General features: G+C 41.5%; 1 protein-coding gene across 4 annotated transcripts in view; it reads right to left on the reverse strand.

Moving 5' to 3' along the window:
- The window catches only part of sox6 (SRY-box transcription factor 6), a 131,896-nt gene that overhangs the window by 52,115 nt on the left and 54,363 nt on the right, over nucleotides 1–25,418 (reverse strand). For all 4 annotated transcript variants that reach the window (XM_056412917.1, XM_056412918.1, XM_056412915.1 and 1 more), the window contains 3 exons: nucleotides 14,322–14,411; nucleotides 3,485–3,657; nucleotides 1,745–1,813 (listed from right to left, as the gene is read on the reverse strand). In XM_056412917.1, the coding sequence (XP_056268892.1) occupies nucleotides 1,745–1,813; nucleotides 3,485–3,657; nucleotides 14,322–14,411 (332 nt within the window). The remainder of the gene's footprint in view (nucleotides 1–1,744; nucleotides 1,814–3,484; nucleotides 3,658–14,321; nucleotides 14,412–25,418) is intronic.

Genomic DNA, 25,418 nt, shown 5'->3' on the forward strand with positions numbered 1-25,418 from the left:
AAGGTCCAGACGTGTGGCTTCACAAGAACATATTGACTGTATGGCCTTTCTCTTGCAAAGAGCTCTTTGAATAGCCATGTTGATGTCCTGGCAGTAGATCAGTTGGACGGATGATTGAAACCAAAAGTTTGCTTTGCCTTCGTGTATCATGAGAACAACCTGTGTAAGAAGTCCCATAGGTAGAAACTTGCTTTTAGGAAGAAAAACAAATAGTATCTCTTGGAAGGAGTGCTAAAAGGTGACGGAGGAACACTTTGTTGCAAGTAAACATAAAGAGCAAGACAGGGAGTTGTCAGTAAGAAGAACGAGCCGTGGAGGAGTTGAATGGCGAAGGATGTGCCTGACACTAAGCACACCCAGCAGGATAACGTTCGCTCCACACGGGCAGTAAGGCTCACAGCCTTGACCACTGCCAGTGACCAGCTCTGGATAACCCTGGGCTGTCTGACCATGGCCCGCTGCATGCTGCCTGGGTGGTCTTTCACCACACTGCACCGTATCACACGATTAGCCACACACAAACAGACACACACCACTGATAGTGATGTCTGGCATGAGCTGCAGGGGTGAAAATCAAGAGCAACACGTACATCTAGGAAGTACAGTACACGGAGAGAAAAAGCTCAACATTTCTACTCTTCACAATTTGGTATTGTGCTTTGTGAAAGCATAGCACATTGCCCTTCTGGGACCAACTTGCTTCAGAGGCATTTACCAGCCTCTTTCATGTCTCCCACCACCTCCAGGCTCTGCTCCACCAACAGGACTCATTAGCTACTGTTGCCCCCCCCAACCCCCTTTTTTTTGTTCGTTAAGATGTGCTAATTATTCTCCTCCATATTTTAAATCCCTCCCAAATTACCAACAGGCAATTAACATTTGATGAGAGTGATGAATGTCAGTGTGACACAAAAATTAAAGATAAAAAGACAAGACATTTTAAAAAAGATTAGAAGAGGCTAACCAAAGTTAGCAATGATATTTTCTTTAATGTCTAATGGTATTGATCTGTGCCATCACATCCCGACATGTGATCCTCTGTGACCGCGGTGGTACACCAATTACAAAGAGGTGTAATCAGCGTAGAAGAAGTGAGAGATGTAAGCTGCCGAGTTTAAGAGGGCCAACAGGAACACAATGACCGTGTTTACATGCATTCGAATAACTGGCTTAGTCAGACTGAAATCGAATGATCCGTTTCATGTAAACACCTTTGTTCGACTATGTGCGGTCCGACTACGATCCGATTAACACCCCTGGATAACTCGATCCGATCCGGTTGATAATTCGACTATCGCGGCATGTAACGGTGAATTGGATTAGGAACTGCACTTTGCGTCTATGCGCATGCTTGAGATCCCGACGCCCTCCTCCCCCCTCCCTCCCATGTCGTGAACCGGAAGTCGAAAGAGACGATAATGTCACTATTAACATCATGCAAGAATAGTAGAGGGATGTAGCTTCGCCTTGCTCTCTGTTCGCCATCTTTCTCGAAATGTTGATGTTGTTGTTGTTGGTTGTTATTGGTCGTGGTGAAGAGGTCAAGCGGAAATGGCTGTATCACCACGAGTTGTAATGAAAACAGCGCCACCTATCGTATCGGATATGACATGCTTTTGGCCAATGATTCGAATTACTCACTGCCATGTATATTGGGATAATAGCAGATGACCCAAAAGATAGCATAGTCCGACTAAAGCAAGATTCGAATTATAACATCATGTAAACGCACTGATTGACTGACCTGGATCTGTTGCTGGAGGAGGTTGATTTTGTGCTGCTGCTGCAGAAGCTGCTGCTGTTGTCTTGCAATCTGGTTGAAAACAGAAGTAAAGACAGGAAATGTAATCATTTCTGGTTAAAACTGGCAAAGAGAATAAGGAACTAAAAGCATGTGATCTGCCTACTATTTTTAGTTCTGGACAACATTATGTACAATAGGAACTGTGCTGCAACTGCAGGCACAACACCAGAGATATTGCTCATAAATAAGATGTATAATAAATAAATGCTATCCAGACCAGTAATGATGTATTAAAATATGATAAAATAGTGGTTACAATGAAAGAAATGGAGAGGAGAAAGCAGCAGATTAATATGGGAGAGTAAAATTACTTATATTTTCATTGACAAACTATGGTTTCATAATTAAGTTAATACAAAAACACATTTTCAATTCCCTGATGATCATGAAACGACGTGCGCTGAACTGCTCAGTCAAAAGTCGTGGTACAAGAGAATAAATGATTTACAGGACAGACGGTCGTGGTTATGCTGGAGATAACTGGTGCAGGCAGTGAGCGGGTGGCAGACGTCCCTGCTGCCCCCGAGTGACGAATAGCCACACCGCAATCCTTCTAATCCCAGCAGGGCCCCGCTCTACAGGCCCACTTCATTGAGCATGACAACCTACTTTTGTGTGTCATTTAATTTTAATTTTTAAATATAATTACAAAGCGTTCACTGTAAGATATCGGTCATCTGCAAATGTGTCAGGATTCATTTGTGCTGGCTTCCTCACGAGTGTCAACAGTTAATTACTGTGTTGTATCTTGATGGCTTGATGACATTCTGGGTCTCAGCGGGCTCCCTCTCTCTTTTCCATTTTATTAATATTCTTCCATTTTGAAATAAGATTAAATAATAACATATCTTACATCACTGTTCATTTGTGTTGCAATGGCCACCCAGCCTAAAGAGTTGGCTGTAGTTTGCAAATTAATATCATTGATTGAAAAAAGAATCAATACTGATAATGTATTATTAGTGTACTATGACCAAATGCATCACTCCAAGGTATATAGTCTAGATCTTCATTTTCCACAGGGAGGTCTGAGAGTGTGTGGGGAAAACTCTGAGTGAACTCCTTGCTGATAATTGACTCGTAGCCATTAGGGCGGCTAGTGCTAATAAAAGTGTCGCCCGTGTGGATAGTTTGTGTCCTTATTTCTTCCCAGACATTAACACACTTCATGGCCTCTGCTAATTTGCTGATTTGTACAATATGGCTCATTGGCCTGATTTGTGCTGCAAATCTAATGCCAGGCTTGTTCTAATAGGAGTCGATTTATAAGATATAGAGGACTTCCATGTTTAATATAACGTTTAATTCGCACATTCCCTTGCATTTGTTAGTACAAGTCATAATAACATTTTCCTTCCACGCAGCATAAATGTGAGCGAGAGAGCATGACCGAAATATCTGAGGTAATGTAGAATATAACATCTCTTAAATCTAATATTCTTCCAAATTCCTACCGAGGAGTAAAATTGTATTAGCATTTCAGGCATGACATTTAATATGAAATAGAGAGCCAAGTGACAATTTGTTAAAAAAATACATTTAATGGGGTTTATTATAGAGACGGCATGAGGAAATAGGGTAAACACGATTAAAGTAGCAATGGAAAAGAGGCAGACAGGCAGAAAGGCAGACAGACAGGCAGACACGGTGAGTGTGAAAAAGGAAACAGTGAGCAGCTACCTGCTCCTGCTGCTGACGAGCGAGCTCCATTTGCTGCCTCTGTTTCTCCATCTGTGAGGCGGCGAGCTTCTTCTGCTCGTCGTGGGCCAGCAGGAGCTGCTCTCGCAGGCTGATCAGCTGGCTGATCATTGTGGAGAGCTGGTGTTCCTTTTCTGCGAGGCTCTCTGGAGTACCTAGTGAGGGAAGAGAGTGAGAGCAATATGAGGAATGGGAAGGATAAACAAACACAAGGTGGAGAGCCTGAATCAAACATATATATATATATATATATATATATAAATGAATAAAGGTTAGATCTATGTACATATACCATCAAAGTACACAAAAGGCCTAACAGTGGCCATGACTAAATAACTAGTGTGGATGCTTTTGTACAACAACAAAAAAAGAAGAAAAAAACCTGCAGAAGGCCTTGGTTATAATACACTAAATATAGAAAAGTGACCATGCTGCACATGCCGATCACCATATTGTGCTATAGTACTGTACACAATATACCGTACAAAGAGAACCACACAGGCAGCAACCAACTGCAGTGAATTCACGCGAAAGTGTTAAGGTCACACACAGCCTGGAGTTATCTATTTACTGTAGCTGGTGTTCACAGCTTTCACAGGAAGAAAGGGAAGGAATTGTTCCCGGCATATAGACAAAGAGCTGCAGGGAGCTGTCAAACTGAGGTGGCAGCTTATGTCAGACTAGCAGGGGTGAATATAAAGAAAGTGTTGAGAGTTAGTGTTAGCCTCAAAACTACAGAAGTATTTCATTATACGGCCATTTCAACAGCCTATTATAGGAGTATCTCCTTACAGACGACTGAAAGGATTGCTCAAACTCAATTTTAAACTGCACCAGAGAAACAACAACAACGTTTACACACCACAAATATGCCCTTAATATGAATGACATTTTTGGTGAAGGGTAAAAACTAAACAATACACTCTTATGTAGCTACTGTATGCATACTTCAAAAAGCAAAGCATTGACAGACCAATAGGCTTATTTCTCTCCCTGCGGTCACATGTCCGCGCTGTGTGTGATAGAGAGAGCGGCTGCACTGCTCTCTCGCTCGGCCTAATCAATGCTAAGTGATCCTACCATTGACTTACACCGCCAACATAATTGCCAGTGAGAGGCTAGACAGTAACTCACTCTCCTCCCACTGCACTTCTCTGTGACAAGCTGATCCTGGAGAACACAGGGGAAAAAGGGATGGGGATTCCGACAGTATGGAGAGAGAGAAGGATAAAAGAACGGAGAGGCAGATCCAGTACAGTGAAGTCTGAATTCTTTTTTTGGGTGTCTTCCCCTCGTCTCTGGCCACATCTGTCTTGAGTTTCTCCGAGAGCTCCCAGGGGCCCTCTCCACTCAAACTATTTTAATTTGACTAAACACCTGATTTATTTTATCTCTCCGATGAGGAAAGCCGTTTGTCTTAATAGGGCTTGTCAACCTCTAGAACCCATTCAGGGCAATTTACTGGCAGGCTTGTCTGAACCTCGGCGAGCCTCATTCTGCCTTCGCTGCCTGCTGCAATGGAAGAGAGCTGCAATTCTCCATTTATCCTCAGAATGAAAAAAAAGCACCTAAAAGCAGCTATTCATCGGGCATGTGTGCAGTTACCAGGACTGAATTGACTTCTTATTCGCCCGACTACACTTGTTGTGAATGGCTTAGCTGTCAAATTGATACTATCAGCACCAATTTTATTAACCTTTGGCTGTGTTCATGAAGGACCTGCCTTTTACAGTTCACTAGCAAGATACATCAGTCGTTGTCACAATACATCACAGCTATCAATACTGTGGTGGGGAGGAGGGAGGGACTAAAGAAGGAGATGAAGAAAGACAGAAAGAAAGGAAAGAAAAAGAAAATCATGATCCAGATGAAGATGACGGCCATCAGGCATCAAGGCCTTGATGACCTTGAGTTGGCAACTAAACATCTGGACTCAATGACGCCCACTCTCAGCCTGCCTAATTACACATTTCTGATGATCACTCACTAGTTTAGGAGTGTCATAAAACACAAAATTGCAAAAATGTTATAACTGGCATATCTATGTTGTGTCTGTGTGCATGAATGAGCATGACTGGTGTTAAGGGCCCACTGAAGCATCTGATGGAGAGCTCAGTCCGGCCCAGACACCAAAAGAATACTAACAGAGCCCATTGTTTTGATGTTGAGCTAAATTGTGAGAAGTCTAAACCACCCTCTGTATTGCTCTTTGCATCTTCCTTTTTGCTCAACTTAATCCTAATTATTAAACAGATTGTAATGTCTTTATTGTCTATTGCCAAATGCTGATATATCGATAAGTACAATTCTGATTATTGGTGAATGCTGAACACGTAATATCTGAATGTCTACAACATGGTGGAACAATTGCTCTTTGGAGGCTGTAGAAAATCAGGCGCATATGTTTTTTGTTGGGTGGTTCGTGTAAAAATCTCTTTCTTCCTGCTTTAAATAATGGATCAGCTTTAAAATGCAGATAAAACTTTTATTGGGTGGTGCAGAAGAGGAGAGATGTGGTCTGTCTGACCAACCTACTGACAAAAGAGGCCGTTTCCTGCATATTGCATGGCTTTTAACAGCAGTGGGGCTGAGGTCTGCCTGTTAACATGTCTCCTCACATTGAGTTTCAGATGGCAGACAGACAGCCCAGAACTGCCTTGTCTCTCTATAAACCTCAGCAGTCAGCCCAGGACTAACATGTTGTGACATCTTCCTGTTACAAGACTAAAGCCGAGTAGGACAATACCAGCCTGACTCCGGAGGAGGATCTCAGGAGTAAGCGGTCAAGTTGTGCTGGCACTTTTCTCAGCCCACAGTGTTCACTCTCGAGATGCTAGATCGGAGGAGGAGACAGTAAAGCTGTGTTGTTCAGTTTCAGCGCCTACAGCATTCACCTTTTAAGATTTCTGCCTCTTTTAAACATCACAAAGTAGAGCAGAAAACATCAGCGACGGGTGACTAAATAAATGATAAGAGGGAAACAAGCAGAGCCATGGTTGCTTGGGAAGGATGGGGGTATTTAAGCCTTGGGGTCTTTGGATAAAAGGCACTTTGTAGGGGTGCGATTTGTTCTGTCCAATACCCACATCTCCCTCTCTTGGCTCCCTCCTCTCTGCTCTAATCAAGCAGTCTCTAATTTGGGTTCCAAGTCCAGTACCGGGAAAAAAGAAGGAGGCTTGTTACTTTGAAGAGTCCCGAGTGAATAACACAGATAAAAGATTCAGGCACAAAAAAAAAGAAGAAAAGCGAGGGAGGGTGAGGGTGAAAAGGGGGAAAATCACAAGGCACCCTATTCTCTTCCCTTCCTTTGGTTAAGACAGCTGAGCCATTATGACCAGATCTGAATTGAGTTTTTTTAACGCCAGATGAAGGAATTTCTTTGTCTCTCTATCTGTCAGCTATTCTGGATGCTTCCATATGCTGCAAGCCCATCCTAAGTAAATTAAGACTTGTCTAAATGCTCCGATTGTACCAAGCTGTGTCCACAGACGGCACATAACTTGAATGCCTTATGTGCTTAGGCTCTCTCTCTGCATTCTCCTAAAGTGTGTGTGTGTGTGTGTGTGTGTGTGTGTGTGTGTGTGTGTGTGTGTGTGTGTGTGTGTGTGTGTGTGTGTGTGTGTGAATGTAGACATGAGCGTGTATAGATGTGTGTTGCGTGCTGTTCCAATCGATAAAAAGTACATGCCTATGTATAAATGCACACGTGTGTAAACTCTGCAGTCATCAGACCCTTTGTCCATTCTTTCAGTTGAAAACACAAAAGATCCAATTAAGTTGCAGCAAATGGCATCTTTTGGTACCTCCTAGTGTTCAATATAAAAATGTCTGCCAAAGGAACTTTTTTCAAACCCATGAAACTGCTTCAACAAAAGCATGAAATACAAGCAGATCTTCTTACCGAATACAGTTTTGTGTTATTGAATATAACTGAAACATGTTGGTGAGAAATGAGGATCTAGGCTGGCATAACACCAAGTTAGAATACAGAGAGCTAGTTTTATGGCATCCCTCTGCAGTGCTACAATATGGAGTAGTAATACCAGTAATATGGTGTTAACGCGCCTCCATGCCCTACAACCAAGACAATATGTGCAACAGACGTTTTGCCTGGCTTGCTGCCTCTGCCATGATATAAAAGCAATTTATCTTGCCAATAAAACCTCACTAACAAGCATGAGCAATGACTCATAAGCACGTCATCCACTGGCAGCTCTGGTTGTCAGTCCCTGAGCTCTCCTATATGGTCTGAACATAAGGGCCGATTCACCCATCAGCTTGTTCAAAAACGTCAGATCTTCTCACATTTTTAAAACCACTTAAACCGTTGTGCTTATAACTTATACAAAAAATACTATTTGTTAATGGAAATCTGGCGTAATAAGTTTCTTCCATTATATGCGTGTCTCTATATGTATGTGTTCCCACATGTATTTAAGCATCAAATTGATTGAAAGACAATTTCCCAAAAATACTCTGATTGGCATCTGGAGAGGATATTAATAAAAACACACTTAATCTACTTTGGTTTTGCTGTTCATGCCTTATGCTGATGGAGGCTAATATTTTGATGATGGAGGAAGCCTCACTCTTCAGTATAATTATGCTCATGTGAGAGCTCCAGCACTTCACTGTCTACCCATGAAACTGGACAAGGTACTTCATCAGAGCCAAGAGAGGCTCGACCTGAACATATTACTCCACAGGGAATGCCAGTGACCCTGAAATTCACTCTAAAGACAAAAAAATAACTCTGAACAGAAACTTTTCAAATATGTAAAGAAATATTACTGAGAACAACAGCTGCCAAACAAAACATGCAAGTAAAATTCTGTATGGTACGGTTAAAAAAGTAAGTAAGCAAAGTTTAGTAAACCAAAAAGCAGAACATAAGCCAGATACCATTAATTTACAGATACACAGATGTGATCATACCGAAATACTTTCAATAGACTGTGGTTATATGTAATAATACAGCAAATCGAAAATAGGGATTTTATTGGAGGAATAAAAAAGTAACTTCATGTAAAATTTAACTAATTAATGTAGTTTTACACAAGAGCAAGTGGCAGCTGGCTCCTGCCTGTGTCCTTCCAGGAATGAAGGCTCGCCATCTTTTTGAATCATTCAATTGACCAAATCTGCACAAACAAAATCAATCTGCTCGCAGTTATTTCAACAACACAGATATCACATTAATTAAACCAGTGTTACACAAATACTAGGAGGGATGACGACCACGTTAGCAATGGCCAGCGCATGACAAAATGCCTTTTGCCAATGAATAACGTTAACAGTAACACAATCTGGCTCATAAAATGTTACTGCATAACTGTCATTTTTTGTTTCCATATACATTTGAAATGTCTCTCCCTCGCAACACTATCGGTATGGTCAGCAAGACGACTAATACAACTCCTCATCTGACCCTGCATTTTATTTGACCCACAAAATGACCCAATCATGCATCAAGTGCAAAGGCTCAATGCTGCGGCCCTCCCTGGTTTCTGGAGTCTGTTGTGCCTGCCTGCTGACCATTGCAGCACCTTGTGGGAGTGCAAACAGCGATAGTGAAAACTACCACTCACTACAAGTTATTGTTTGAGAAAACTAAATTAGAAGAAAAAACAAGTGGCATGACAGATGACAACAATTTTGATTAAATTCAAATCAGTTTATTTAGTATAGCCCATTCTCACAAATTGCAAATTTGCCTCAGAGGGCTTTACAATCTGTACACAGACATCCCTGTCCCAGGACCTCACATCAGATCAGGAAAAACTCCCAAACAAACAATTTTGAGAAAAATCTGAAAACCTCTCATCTTGCATGCACTTTTGAGAAGATCCCTAAAACTCAGATGTTGTTTGCATCTGATCAGAGTCTTTTAGCTGTTCATATCTGACTAATGTATTCATGTATATCCTTAGAATAACGTAGGTCAACCCTTCAGCAGTTTCTCATTGCAGTGAGGATACTATTTTGTCATGTTTAACAGGCAATGACAATAAAGCATCTTATCTTATTTTCTTTGCTGAGAGAAATATTTTAGTGGAGTGTTCATTTAAAAAAGACAGGTGTGTTATTTTTAGCTGTGTAAATGTTTGACATTCTCTTCAAATGAATACAGGAGTAATACGCTTGTTTCCATGAAATGTATCATACAACTTTAAAAGTCATTGGTTAAACAAACTATGGCAAACCACTGGAATATAATTCAAAAAACAAACAGAGAATTATATCCCTATATCACACACACACACACACACAACTTCCTTTTTTAACTCCACTGCCACAAGCTAAATTCCTCAATTCATTAGAGGAGAAAAACACACAGTCCAACACTCTCATACATTCATCTGGCAAATGTGGCCTGAGGAATAATGATTTACTGTGGCTCATATTTCACCTGAGTGCACAGGGCAAACAGTTGACTGAAGTGTTGTGGAGAAAATGCTAACTGAGGCAATTTGACTGGAGCAACTGGACAGATACGGTTTTGTGCCGTGTATGTGAATGGTTTTGTACGTTTGCAAGACATAATATACATAATATGTAAATACAGTATGTTGTTAAAACACACAATTCTTTTACTACTCTTCTAAAGCCGTGTAAGTCAGTGTCACTGGGAACTGGGGGCTCACACGTGTATGGGGTCAGATCATTCTCAATAATTGCAAATGCACACAGAGAGACTCACAAACGCAAACACGAAGATTCAAAATGCGCTCAGAATAATTCACAAATACATTCCAATGTACACATAAATAAATCACAATTTATATAAATGTAAAAGAAAAATCACAAATATATTTATGCAATTATATGTGGATTTGTCTATTAGTTTGTGGATCGCACTGCATGCGTTTGTGAATCGCTACACACTTGCTAATGGATTTTTGGATTTCCTCTGCTGTGGCTCAGTCCGTAAATGCGTTTCTTTCAACATTGACCGATCTGTAGCCAATCAGATGTTGGCCCGCCTTAGAGGGGCAGGGCTTATCTACGTGGCTTGATTGCTGCTACTCTAGTCGCGTTGGAAGTGGCAGTCTTTAAAACGGAGTCGGTGAAAATCACCGAGCTGTGTGAGTCTACGGGGGATGTTATAAACCCCAAAAAGAAATCCGCATTTACGAGTTGAGCCACGGCAGGAGAGTCTCATAAATCCGTGCGCAAGTGTGTAGCGATACACAAACAAATGCAGTGCGATCCACAAATTAATACATATAAAATCCACAAACAAATAGACAAATCCACATAGAAATGCATACATTTATTTTTTGATTTTTCTTTTACATTTATATAAATCATAATTTATTTCCGTGTGCATTGGAATGTATTTGTGAATTGTTCTGCGTGCATTTGTGAATCTTCATGTTTTCATTTGTAAGTCTCTCTGTGTGCATTTGCAATTATTGAGACCGATCTGACCCCATACACATGTGGTCCTGTGCATCTCGAGTGGCATCAAAACCTCACTTTATGGAAGCCATTCGGAATAAAGTAACACTTTAAGGTGAATAATCATGTATTGAAGCCAACCCACATGGCTGAACAATATGGGCTCTGTGTTCACACACTGGACTTCTTTCTGTCTGTTCAGGAGTAAAGCCAGCACAGGTAGGGCCAGCATCAAATCAGTCTCAGCTGCCGCCCTGCCCTGCGTTCTCCTCCTAAAGGGCTTCCACTTATCTGCCTGCCACAGGACTGTCTGTGTGCACTCGACCACTGTCATGTCGACACCATTCTTAAATTGATTCCGACAGTGCAAGAGCCACAATTTTTCTGCTTCAGAATTCAAGCCGCCATTTCAACGCTAGTGTACAATGTGAAGCCTTTTCTTATTTACATTTTTGAAATGTGTGTATTTTCTTTGCAAATTCTAAGAGAATGAATACAGCTTGTGTTCCTATTTTTGTAACCACATATTTTCTTCAGTTTGAGTAAATGCTTGAGCATTTTGCTGGGTTTTTTTCTCCCCTCCCAACGGGGGTCTGGAAAACTGGCACTCAGCAGGGAAACTTAAACAGCTCTGTTGAGTCCGAGGCTCAAAGACCCTGCACATAGCAAGCGTGGAACAGAGGGCAACCTTATCTGCGTGTGCCACGGCGTGCTATATTTGTTTGCACTTGACATGTTTATAATGTGCAGTATACACAAACATACATACAGTAGCCTACATATAAAAATACTGAAGTAATGATTGTAAGCGTCCTCAGTCATGTGAAGAAAGGAGACTATGAAATTATTAAGGATTATATAAGGGGGAAAAATCACTTTGAGTTTTACTTTTGTAAATCTTAACTATCCTAAACCTTTTCTCTCTTTCTCTCTTGCACTCCTTCCACCTTGCCTCCTATTATCTGATACTTTCTGTGGTTTGGAACCCTTCCAGCCGGCCTCCCTTTCTTGCTCTGAGATTTCATCTCCCTCCTTCATCGTTCCTGCAGATTGACAGCTAAGCTCAGGTATGAAAACAAACAGTTAGCTCTGGAATTGACTGGTGAAAAGAAATCCGCCACTAATGCTCCTTGGCAAACTCTCCTTTTTGCCTGCCTCTTCTGCTGCTAAGCCCCAACAGCATACAGGAAAAGGCAGATGGAGATTTGAGATCATTAACCCTTAATAACACCATTCTTTATGTCGGGCTTAAGCACACAGCCTCTCCTGGATTACTATTTCTACCGTCTCTTGAACCTAGAAATTGTCTTTACCTCGGAAGCAGCACATAATGTAGCCAAGCACCCCCATGACAATAAGCTCTAATTATAGATGTGTCATCTGTAAGAGGTAAATGGTTGGTTGGGTTTGAAGACCTTGAAAGCAAATCTCTGATGTTCTTGATACTATTGTTTTGTCTTGTTTGTTTACCGTACGTTCACCTCAACAGGAACAAGTATTCAGGGCATGTCTGAACGCAACTGCAGGAAAAGAATGTCTTTCTTTTCATGGGTAAAAGCCTGGGGTCAAATTCTGTCACACCTATTGTTTTTCCTTTTTATTTGTTTTCTAAGAGCAAGAATATATTATTTCCACACAGATTCCACTCCTTGGCTCTGCAATAACACAATTACTTGTCTTTCAAGGTGTTGATGGAACAATGTCAAAAGGTAACCTATGAGGTGCTTAGTATAATTGGTTGAGGAATGGGTTTGTATTCAGCATAGAATATACAAGGCCACTGTGCCAGGAGGTACTGTAGTCTTTATCTGCATGCCAGCCTTTATTCTCTTTCTTTCATTCATTTGAAACCTACAAGCATGTTTGTCTTTTACACTGATTTTAACCTTACAATTAATGGAACCTCTGATTCATCATAACACTTTAAATCTTAATCATAAGGTGTTTTCTGCTCGGTACCTTTGTTTGTGTTTTAATTAGGAGGACCTTGTGCGTCTCCAGCCCTGGACTTCTTTTTAATTGCCCGTATTTACATCAGGCAGACATCAAACACAGGGAGAGAGACATTTGTAAGGGGGAGCACAAAGCAGCCCTTTGAAATGTCTACAGTCATATGAAATGGCACGCTAATTAAAAATCTAAGGCTGCCTCTGTGATAGGGGAAGCATTTATATTGGTAACTGTGGCGTATAGACTGTCTCCATAACTCATCAACAGACAGAGGCCATAGTGTTTATTATCAGACTCCCTACCTGTTTACAGACCACCAAGTAACCTTCCCGTTCCCATTCATCAAACAGAAGAAATGCCGTGTCTGTAATTTAACAGGCCAGCTTTCAAAAGGCTAAATCATTTAAAACATTTTACCCAGTGCACTTTGATCTACAGTGGCACGCAGTATACAGGCAGGTACAATGAATCTAGTTTACCAAGCAATGATTTATCCTTCAGTTCATTAAGGTTATTGCCAATGAGTATACTTATTAGAAGATTCAACAGCCTTTTTTTCCTCCCCTCTATAATTCTCTGTAAGTGTAATTCAATAATTAAAACCAAACACAAGTTTTATTTATGTATGTCACTCTTGTTTTATAAAAAAATATGCAAATGATCAAAATCACCTCCACAGCAGTGAATTGTGCTATCTTTGAAAGTGTGTGAACAGCCTTGATGAAAGGTGAATAGCAAAAACATGTAAGTGTCTTATTGAGAGATTAAATATAATTGAATGAAGGTAATCACTGGTGGGAGAGTGCAGGAGCCAGTGACAGCCTGGTGTTATCAGACAGCTGGTATTGTGCTATCCTGTACAGTATAAACACACCAGCTCTCAGTAACAGTCAGTGCTAAGGTCTGAGCAGCGGCCCTGCCCATCTTTGGCCCACCTTCACCCTGTCATGAACAGATTTCGGGGGAGTGCTGAGTTGCGCTTTGCCGTGCCGCAGTTGATACGCCGCGCAGGGCGTTCACTGTCAGAGTCGAGACATTCCACTCAAACGCAGACTCACAGAGGAGATGACTCTGTGCATCGCCGCACCGTCTCCTCTCAGCTCAGCCCTGCTCTGTTTACATCAAGCACACTTTGGGTTCAACAATTACCAGAGCGGCAGGAACACACTGCATGTGTCAGAGCTGAGGAGCTGAGATCAGGGCCGTCTGAAGGGACAACAACAATAATCCACTGACAAGCACAGAGAGCCCCAAAATGAGTCTAAATGGGCTGGAATTTTGAGGACAGCACTCTGGACAGAGTCGGGCATTCCAACAAAAGATAAGGGAGGAGATAAATGAATGAGGAGGGCAGCCAAAGGCCTTTGTTTTAATTCAGAGTACAAGGCTGTGGCTGAGATTATACAGTACATAGATTAAGCACGTCTGATAGGAATGAGGGATTTGTTAACACGGCTTAAAGTCCTACCTTTTACTTCTGCTAGCAGTTCACTGGTGTTGAGCCTCTCCATATTCTCTTTCCAGTCTTTAGAAAGAAGTTTCTCCATGCATGAAGAGTCTGAAGAAGAAAAATGCAAAAATAAATTGTAAGTAATTTCAATGATAAAATAAATGTACAGTTCCTGTTTAAGAGTTATTCTTTTATGATTTTGGAATATTGTGAATGAAAAAGTTTTTTAATTATTTGACGTTTTGTGGATGTTAAAAGTCTAAATATATGCACTGAAATGAGAGAGGGAGAGAGAGAGAAAGAGGGAAAGATGAAGGCAAGGAGTTGATGGAATTGCACGGCGGACATTAAAAGCGTCTCAGCCCGACGGCAGAGAGATGAGCTCCGGGTGGAGTGAGGAGGGAAGCAGACATTGTGGGGATAGCATAAGGACAGAGACAAACATTAAGTGGGAGGCGAGGAGTAAGACTGGCTACGTCTGAGCGGTCACATAGCTGCCAATGATGAAAACAATTAACATTTGTCCAGCAGACAATGAATCAAAAGAGGAATGGCTGCAAGCTGCCACGCTGTCGTTGGGGTAGCTGATAAAGAACACACTGGGCCGGCTGACCCAGGCCTCCACCATCCCTGCACTGCTCAGGGGTCAGCCTGTTCCCATCAAACACCAGCGGCACAGGCGGGCCTCTACCCCTCCACCTTGAGACACTGTCTCCACCAACTGTCTGCCTCCAATCTGAACCCGATCAAGACATGCAGTCCTGTCGAGTCCGATTAAAAGGAGCAGCAATCATGTCCAGGCCAATTAATGTTTTGTCTAAAGCAGCTGTTCTGGTGTGTGTGTGTATGTGTACTCAGGTTTCTAAGAATGATTTGCAAAACTGTGTTTCTCTAGAGTTGGAGCAAAATACTAAACCAAAGCAGACTCACTAATTATTACCACAAAGCCCCGGGGCTCTGTAATGAACAGTCTAACCTCATATCTAACAGTGGATTATTTATAATCACACTTCTGGCAATACAAGGACACAATTCAGAAGCATGTTAATGGTTAAAATAATGCCACAGTTTTTGCTCGGTGTAAAGTAGCCATCATGTGATTTTTTTATTCTAGATCACCCCTAATGTGAAATTCACAGAAACAGTGAGACGGACTGAGCAGGGCCTGCCACGGGCAATATTCTGGACTCTTCCAGTTCCACTAATAGCATCCTTGACATTTGTACAGTTTAGGATGTATACAAGTGTTGTTTCCTTTTATCCGCCTGTAACATCTCTTCCACAAACCAAACACTGTTGTTCCCTCTGACAAACACTGACTTCAGAGGAACTGGGAGTAACGGAGGGGTCGGGAGTTCTTGTGGCCTTGTTTAAGAATGGCTTTCAGAGAGATCAAGCAGAGTGACCATTTTGTTTGATTGTCCACTTCCTCCGACGTGATGGGGGTCGACAGGACATCTTCAGCTCACGGTCATTATAACATCACTTCTGCTTTATTGACTTTCCAATTCCCAACTCACAGTTTGTCCCTTTGACCCGAGGAGAGGGAGAGAGAAAAGGCTGTGTGTGTGTGTGTGTGTTGTGCGCGTTAACTCCCTCCATGGCACAAACAGATCTTAAAACCGGGGTTAAGGGCACGGGGAGTAGTGGAGCTCAGCTCTTCTTCTCTGTGCCTCACCCCTGGGTGAGACAGCTTCCTCTCCCAGAAAACAACAAATGTCCCTTAAATCATAATTCTCAGACAGTCAGAACAACATCAGTGCATGATATTTTCTCCCCTGAAGCACAGAAAAGGCTTATTTCCTAAGTAGTGTAAAGGGGAATTAAACAAACACAGTGAGCATATGTTAATATGCACACATATGCTCTCTCTCTCTCACACACAACACACACACACACACACAAGTAAACACACATGCTTTCATCACAGATGCTGCTCCAGCACTTGATCATTAAGGAATGCGCCAACTGTTGGAGATAATGTGGTGCCAGCTTCCATTCTACTCCAGTCCTCCCCCTCCTTTCCTCCTCCCTCCCAGGAGAGCTGCCTCTCCCTCACTTCTCCATCCCTCCGTCGGGCCAGACACGACCTGCCAAGTCCTCCAACAGGAAAGACTACAGCTGGAATGCACCGCTGTCCTCCCTGCCTTCCACCTGGGAGAGGTGAATTATGACCTGGATTAGTCTATAAAATAACTCTCAAACATCTTTCAGTGTTAGAACAGCGTGGACAAAACAGGCAACCAAAAATGGATTTGGTGAAAGCGGAGGAACCTTTGCGCAGGCATGCTCAGCGAAAACAGTAAATGAGATGTCTGGCTTTTTTCAAAACACCCGTCCACAGCCGATTTTGCAGAAGAATTTAGATTAATAGGAGGAATGCTATTTCAGTTTCTAAAATCCCTGTCTGTTTTTTCAGGAGACCTTATAGATGCCAATGGAAACACTGGCTAGTGTCAATGTAATAATTACTGTCAGGTTATGACACAGATAATGTAAAACATAACAATTCACTGTATTCCCCTTAAAGCCAATTATTTCCAATAAAATGTTCACACTTTACTGATTTCACTGGATATTAAACCACTGGTGGAATTGAAAGGCCAACATAATTATTTAAAACGGTTAGTGAAAACTTCTGAAGTTTGAGGTTAACTAAGAGTTTACTGCTGTTGTTCTTTCAAAGTAGGGCATCCCATACTGAGGAATTAGCTGAAACAAGAGAAGAGTCCAGTGAGTTTATTTTTATTTTCCTATAGGGGCTCTTAAATCTCTTGCACCCCCACCCCTTCCATTTCTTTTCCTCCCCCTCTTGAGATAAAATGCTCTGTGGCTGGGGAGCAGGCCATTCAGCTGGGATGAGAATGGAATGAAAACAATAGCCCTTATCAGGCTCTTATTTACATTTTCCCAGCGTCCCTGCAGTAGACAGCTTGGCTTGTCACCAAGCCCAGATCGCCCCACTGGACCCAGACCAACTTCCTCCAGCCCCGGCGATTCCAATGGTCCCTATGGACCTTTGCCTGGCACAGACCCCCACCACTCTGCCGCTAGCACAGATAGCAACATACAAGACAAAACTATTGGAGTGTGTGTCAAAGACGTGTTCCCATTGAGGGGGGAATGGTTTCTGGACTACTAAGCCTGTCTGGGTCTCATTGTCTATTCTCTGGGGCTGGGGCTGGAAAGCTGGAAAAATGCCCTGAACCCTTCCCCAAGATTTTTTAAGCATTTCCAAGTGGCACTTAGAAAAAGGGAATAGTCCACACTGATTTAATAGTGGCAAATTCAATATGTGAATATCCTATTAATGCTGTCATCTCTGTTATACATCTTTCCTGTGAAGGTATTCTGTGATTTTATTGATGTGGGATTGAGACACCTTAAACCGAGATGCAATGCCTAGATTAGGTCACAGCTTCTTTTTTTTCTTACTGTATTAAAAACAAAGCTAATGATCCCCATAAATCTCAACAAAGGAATGTTTCTAAGTTGATGTGTGACATAAACAAAGCTTTCAGCACCTGGCAGTCAGTGCTGCCAAAATATCATGTTCAGTATAAACCACAGAAGTGAAGCTAAGAGGCAGGTTAACATTAACTGTCTGTCCTGACACTGACTGACTCCCTGAAATATCCTTTCGTCTCGTATTTTATGCAGCATGTTATTACTCTCCAGCGTTTTCACGCAACAACTAATAATCTGAATTTGTGTTTTTTTTATTGTTCACACACTTATTAAATTGAGTGCTAGTTAAGTATAAATGCCTGTGGGCTGAGAAGCGAAGGCAGGGGGAAGTTGTTTGCTAATTTATGTTTTTATTGCTGCCCTAAACAGGAGTTCATTCAGAAGATCATTGCAAACTGTAGAGAATATCAAATTATTGAGTGGAACACAAAATAGACAAATAAACGGAGCCACAAACAAATCAAATCTTGTCACTTTGGAATTGGATTGGACAGTAATAAAGCAGATCTTAAAAAATCATGGCACATTAATTTTCAAATGGCTCTTCAGATTGCCATGGAGATAGGAAGCGTGTGTATATTTAAGTTTGCATAACATTACAATGTTTTCAATCTCTAAAAAGCATTGTCAGCAATGAAATCGTCTCAACAGCCTGCCACCACATTCTGAGCCTCGCTGCGTGTGCGATTCTCCCGGGACGAAAGATGATACTTGTGTTTGAGTGTTTGTTGTGTTGAAAGCCGTTGGCAGAGAAAAGAGGGTTATCTACGACAGTCAAATTAGCCATAAGTCATGGATAACCGACTGAGAGACCTCCCCTTTAGCATCGGCCTTGTATATCAGTTGTCCCAGCCTCAAGGGAAAACGTGTAATTACCAAATCAATGATCAACTGGCACTGACCATATGAATAATTTCCTCCCCAGAATGCAGAGGGGCATATACAGTACACCAAGGCCAACAGGGAAACAATGCTTATTGCAGTAAGAAGAGCCACGGGTTGAGTTTAGAGTCTTTAAAAAAGCTTCAGCTTGAAAAGAGCCAATTCTTCTTAAAATTGTTCCTTATCCAATTGTAGCCAAACCAAAACCAAAACCTCCTCAGAACATCAAACTGGGCGTTGGGAAGATCTACGAACTGCAATAACAAAACTGAACAATTTACCATTTTTAAAATCGAGTGCAGAAGAAATATCACAATAAATTGCAATAATAAACACATTCAGTGTAGGGACGGCTTTGAACAAAATAATCTATTTACCTTGAAAATGATGCAATTACACAAGACTATAAAAACCAGAACAATATTACCATTATTGTCTCAAAAAAAAGCTTCTTGTACAAACAATACTTGTGCATTTTATGGAAAATATCTTGAGCTGCAGAAAGTGAGGATTTAGGCTGCACAGAGGTGGTTAAAAAGGGTGAGGAATATGTAATAAAAAATTACACTAATCACTATTATTTTGCAATGATTTTCTAAAGTTATACATTATGCCTTGATTACTCTAAACTATATTAGTGTTTTTCCTTTACTTTACTATATTGACTGTATCATGTGATTACACATATAAAAACTATGCGTCTCAATTCTAAAAAGAAATATGAAGATAAACTTTAATGCCTTACAGTACTTTTTTTTTAAAACTCTATCCTTGCGTGTCTACACCAGTGTTAGATATTCATTTCTTTAATTGAGGCACACTTTCCTATCTCGGAGATAAAACTCTCAGGATGTCAGTCAGACAATGATAGGCTGACGTCTAATTTCCGATCCACACGGCACAGAGCGGGAAACAAATCAAAAGTCGAGGTTGATAAAAAAGAAAATGACTGTCACACACTCCAAGGAGTCCTTTGAATATCTTAATCACAGACACACTAAAAACAAGACCCCATCATCACACCAAATAAAACATAATAATTACAAGAGGCAGGCAGGGAAGTGAAATGCAGAGAGAAAACATGTTTTTGTCATTCAGCCGGTAGTCCCTGAGACAACAGCTGTTGGATGCTGCAAATACTCCTGAAGTCTCCATAATCATGGCGTTATTGAAGTGAGGACAAAAAGGGCACTAATTGCAAGGGAGCAATCGGAACGCAATAGGTTACACACCCGGGTGATGCCGCACAATGCAAACGCTAAAGAGGGAGCTGGGGGGAAAAACATTCTGAGCACAACAGTGCGTTGTCGCTCATTTTCAGGCAATTACCTTTCCTCGTTGTCAACAGCTTTAATAACCTCGACCATTTCTGGAAGACTTTTTGGTGCAGTTCGACATTTCCAGCTTTTTAAAATATGTAATCACTAGTGCTGGCATGCATACATAAAAAAGGTCCAGACACGTCAGTGTATTGTGGAGCACCTGCACCTCGTGGTGGGCTTTCTTTAACTGACACCTTATCATTATTCCACTTGGTGAACATCTCTGTTAGTCACCTTTAGACCATCTTGTGCGGTCATGTAAACAGTGTCTATAAATATATTGAAGGTAACCTCACTGGCTTCATCTGATTTTCAGATGCATCTCCTCTGCAGCAATACTTCTTTCTTCCCTTACTGCCTCACTTCCTTCCATTCTATTTCCTTACTTCTCAGTGTACCATTTCTACCTCAACATGACGACATCGTATCTCACCGGCGTACATGCCTGCCTGCAGAAACTGGTAACATCACGTGCCGTGGGCCAGTTGTTGTTTATTGTGATAAATCAAAGGTCTTTTCATGAATAGGAGTCTGAAAAGCTCTTCTAAGGCTGATATTGGATCAACAGTCTCATACAAAGTGGTTAACAGTTTGAATTTAATGAATCTGTTCGATTCAATGGTTTATTTTCTGCTGCCTGTTTCTTTGAAGTTTGGCAAACATTTTATGTGCTTCCAACCAATAGAATGATATTGCTTTTATTTATCCCATTAGCAACTGAAGGTTGGAGAATTAAATGCTGAGTGGACTACCTTGTCACATGTAATCACAGGTTCAAACTGTCTAATTCTAAGTAGCACATGTTAAAGAAGCAGTAAATTAGGAGGATTATTAGGTGCAATTTGCAGGTAACTTCTGGACTGTTTTTTTCTTTTTCATGGAGAAGCTAAAAAGAATGCTGGCCTCTGTGACCAGGAACATCTACCTTATCGCGTGACTTTCTCTGCACTGACCACTGTGTTAATCCCACAGTGTTGACCTGGCCATTCTGAAAAGCCGTATACACACACACACAGCACACTGACCTCTCTAAATAGGACACGTGTCTATCAAGCATATATGAATTAACCATCCCCAAGAGGCTTCACCTCCTGAGCTGAGCAGCATGTGACCTCTCCCAATCCATTTTACTGCGGCACTCTGTGGCAATCAGGCTTGAATTATTAAAGTGAGCAGTGAGCAATGATCAATTCATTGCAGCCCTCGCTCGCCGACTGCCCGGCTGTACTTCAGCAGAAATGACATTGAGAACACTTGAGTATGCTTCCAGACAATGCACATAAATGTGAAATATGTCAGACCCAATATGTCAATAATCATAACTGTACAGGCTGAGGCCATGTCCAGGGTAATCCTACAGAAATGCTGTTAGATGACTGTGGGGTGAGCAGCTTTCAGCACTGTGATTCCTTACAAATTCTTTCTTGTGAAGTTGAGGGGCGAGTGTGCTGCATGGTATTTGTAATAAATATGATGTGCTTATTTTTAGAACATATGTTAAAGAACACTGCTGAGTACCTTTAGTCCTTGCAGAGGGTATAGGCCAAAAAAAGCTGCAGCCTTAACACCCCCCCCCCCCCCCCCCATGTCATGTCTTCGTGTCAAATTACACAAATTAGAAAGGAATAAAACAAAAGCAAATAAGTTTAAGAGAAAAAAGATTGCAGGGAAGTATGCAACTCAAGGAACCTGGAAGTAGGAAGAGGGCAAAGAAAATAAATCCAATCAAAACTTTGTGAGGAGCAGATGAGGAGCCAAGATAAACCAGTACTCAGAGCCCCCAAAACTGCAATCTCCCCTTAAGCCGGAGAGTGGCAGCTGGCAGAACAGCTGGTGAATAGGATTAATGTCAGAAGAATGAAATAAAACTCAACATATGTCCGAGCCTGAGGTGTTGGGACTGTGCGTGATTGTGCCCCCGATGGATGCCATGTGTGCATCTGGAAGGAGCTGCTGTGCTGCTCCGCTCTCTACCCCACAAGGTCACTTTTAAGAACTAGGACCATTAAATGCTTGGATAGCAAAATTAACTTTTCATTCCCTCTCCTCTCCCCTCCTTTGCTTTAAAGTCTCTATTCAGGCAGCCAAGTCTATTGAACACGGCTATAAATACAATTAATTGGGGGGGGGGGGGCAACAATTTCTACTTAGAATAAATTAAGAAAGAGAATTATATGTTTTATTAAAAGAAAGCCAGAAAAACCTAAATAGCTTTATTTCAATCTGTGTATCTTTCACACAGATATCTGTGATTTAATAATAATCTGCCAAATAAAGATTTGGTGCGACACTGGTTAATTAATTGCTTCAACTACCGTAGATATCAATGCAGCATGAAAGCCAAACCGACCGGCAGTAAGAGAGAAAGAAATATAGAAGACAAAGATATAGTGATGTGACAAACGGAGTGTGTGCAAGCAGGCGTGTGTTTGGTTTACTGGGAAGGAAAAGATGATGTACTTCTGAAATCTCAGCCGAAGCTGATCAGGGGATCAGCACTTGTGAAGATGAACATTATAGGGGGGAAATATGTGGACTTGATTTCAATTTATAATTTCCATTTGATGTCCGTAATCATTGGGGTCCACACACTGTAATAAATTACAATAATTTCACGCAAAAATGTAATTACTGGGTACCTGACAGTGGAGATTTTCTTTTTGGGTACCCTGCAATTTAACTGTCAGATATAAACTTGCTAATCAATGCTCGAAAACATTCACATTTATTCAACTATGTTAAATTAATAGATGTGTGAACAAAATGTAGAGTACTGTGATCATGACTGTTCAGTGTGATTTAGTAAATTAATGGGTATCTGACTCTACAAGGACACAAAGTGACTAATAGGATCCACATGAATGCATTACAATTGGCAGTGAAGCCAAGTCTGGTATAGACATCGAAGCTTCATTTCATCGTAAATGCTGGACGACAGCGATGCGCTTCAGAGATTGAACCATAAGATGAGATATTTAAAAAAGCACAAATTACAATTATAAATTGTACATTTGATAACACAGCATATTGTAGATTTGTTGAATTTTGCTAAAGCGTATGTGAGATTGTCCTCCCAACTGAATAATGTATTCAATTATAAATGAAAATAACGTACACATTTTGAGGTAAAGTTAAAGCAACGGAATTATTATTTTCCATTTCTGAAGATTGGTTTGCTAATTTTCAAATAGTAATTACTTGTTTATCAAATCTTGCAGCCGACTTTGTTTACTAAGATGCCAGAGTTCAGAATACACGTGCAATGCTTCCTGGACTGGAAGACCAAAAGCAACTATTTTTAGATTTTTGTATTTGTCGTCAGAGAGAGAAAAAAGAGGTGCAAGAAACCTCTTACCATCCAAAAGTCGAGATCTTCTTTTGTGGTCTGAACATTGTCTCATCGTACCAGAAGAGTATCTTTACAGCTTGATCAACACACAAAACATCATGAAGCCAATCAAATAAAGTGCAACGTTAAAAACTAATGTTTAAACTAATGTGTCTACATTGTACATTTCTTGCCTTGCCACTGGATAAAGAAATGAGGAAGAAACCACAGCACGTATAAAAAGGTTAAGCATTCCAACACCAAGAAAGTCCCCATTCATTTACCCGCAGAGCCCAAGTGTCTCAGTGTGCTGTTGTTCAAGTTGGTTCAGCAACAATAGACCCTGTACTTTTCTTTTCAATCGGCCCATTCCCTTTCTGTGGGATACGAGCCATACGGACTGAGACCTGCTGGGCAAAGATGGAGAAATGTGCTTCTCATGAGCGACTGAGCTCATTGGTCCAGCTCTCAACAGGGAAGCTAACAACGGGCTTACAGTATCGGCTTTGTGGAGCACAGTGCCACCCACCCAGAAGAAAATGACAAAGAAGGAAAGAGGAAGATGAGGTTTGGCGGGGAGGTAGTAAAAATAAAAGGATAAAAGGAACAACCCAATTTCCTTTACCCAATATTATGCTAATTGGGAGAAGAATAGCTTAAAGGTCGCCTCAACAAATCGTTAATCCTAATTTTAAATAATAACGTCAACCAACAGATTGAACTTCATGATGTGCAATTGACGACTTGGTCTTAAAGCATATTAACCACTCGACCGGGGCAGACTTAAAAATGATTCTAGAGGTACTTCCAAAGAGACATGACGTCAAATAATTATAATCATTGGCACTCAGGCTTTGCAGTGCAATAAAACACATTTCTATTCATTCCTTCTGACATCCTCATCTCCTGGCGCATGTAATGTTATTGAACAAGGAGAAAGAAAAGGCTGAGTGTTTCATCACTGCTGATTAAATAGTCTCTTTGTTCAAACGGCAACCATCAAAGTTTAGTGTTAGACATTAGTGCGTGTTGTTTTGGTTAAACAATGCAAATATGTTAACAGGCTGCTGATTTACACTAGTTGTCATGTTTGCTTGTGTCAAGGTGGATCTCAGCTGGATGGCTGACGTACGTCTGACTTACAGAACAAGCCTGCAATGTGTGCTGAAATCATTAGCAGGCCACAGAGGCTGCCTGTGCCCAGGGTGTGAGTTACGCTCACACTATTTTGATCCTTGGTCAGATGACACCGGCTCTTTTGTCAAGTTATGTGTGGAGAATGCTTGGGAGCTGAATGCCACAGCTAGGACAGTGATACTGAGCTGGCACACAAGTCTCCTTGTGTAACCCTGCTGCTGGCATTCACACACACACACAAACACACACACAGCAGGACACATGTGCCCTCCCTTTGCACCCCATCCCATTGTGGAATAGCCCCTGTTCTCCCCATTTCTGATCGCCTCAGCCCCTCCTACTCCACTGTCCTGAATATATGCCGTTTGTCTGTTTCTGTCCCAACAGGCTGTTACTTCCCAATTCTAGCCCAATGACAAATATAGCCGCATTAATGGCTCTTGCCGTCTTGTGTGTCCGCGTTTCACAATCTGTGCCCCTCCAAATAGTGCGGTGTCACATACAACAGTCAGGCCATTGCAAACGGCTGCTGATCTCATCACCCAGTACTCACTCGCATACAGCACTGAGGCAAGTCTATTGTTTTCTTTTTCTCCAAGCAAATATAAATATTGTACTATTTCCCCAAATTGCTACTGCACACGCAGTGATGTCACTGACGAGGCATACAGTGTGTGGGTGTGTGAGTGTGTAAAGACAAACAAGCCTCTGTGCAAACCTAGCTGTGATTTGTCTCTCAGAGACACCCGTTTCCTCCTATCAAGGGGTTCCTGTGCAGCCAGTAAGCCAGGATCACAATGGGAGTTTTGTGCTGCATGGGTGCAGGGGGACACGCTCAACAGCTGAAACCGAGGAAGATGGCCCCTGGAATGCTCCACAGCCGTTGCTACTGTTGACTAATCGGAATATGAGAACTGGGGAAGGTGATCTTGAATGCAAAGAATGGCACATTGAAGAAGCAGCTGCTTGTTTTGTCAT

This window comes from Pseudoliparis swirei, chromosome 4 (genome assembly GCF_029220125.1).
Source record: "Pseudoliparis swirei isolate HS2019 ecotype Mariana Trench chromosome 4, NWPU_hadal_v1, whole genome shotgun sequence".
NCBI classification, from domain to species: Eukaryota; Metazoa; Chordata; class Actinopteri; order Perciformes; family Liparidae; genus Pseudoliparis; species Pseudoliparis swirei.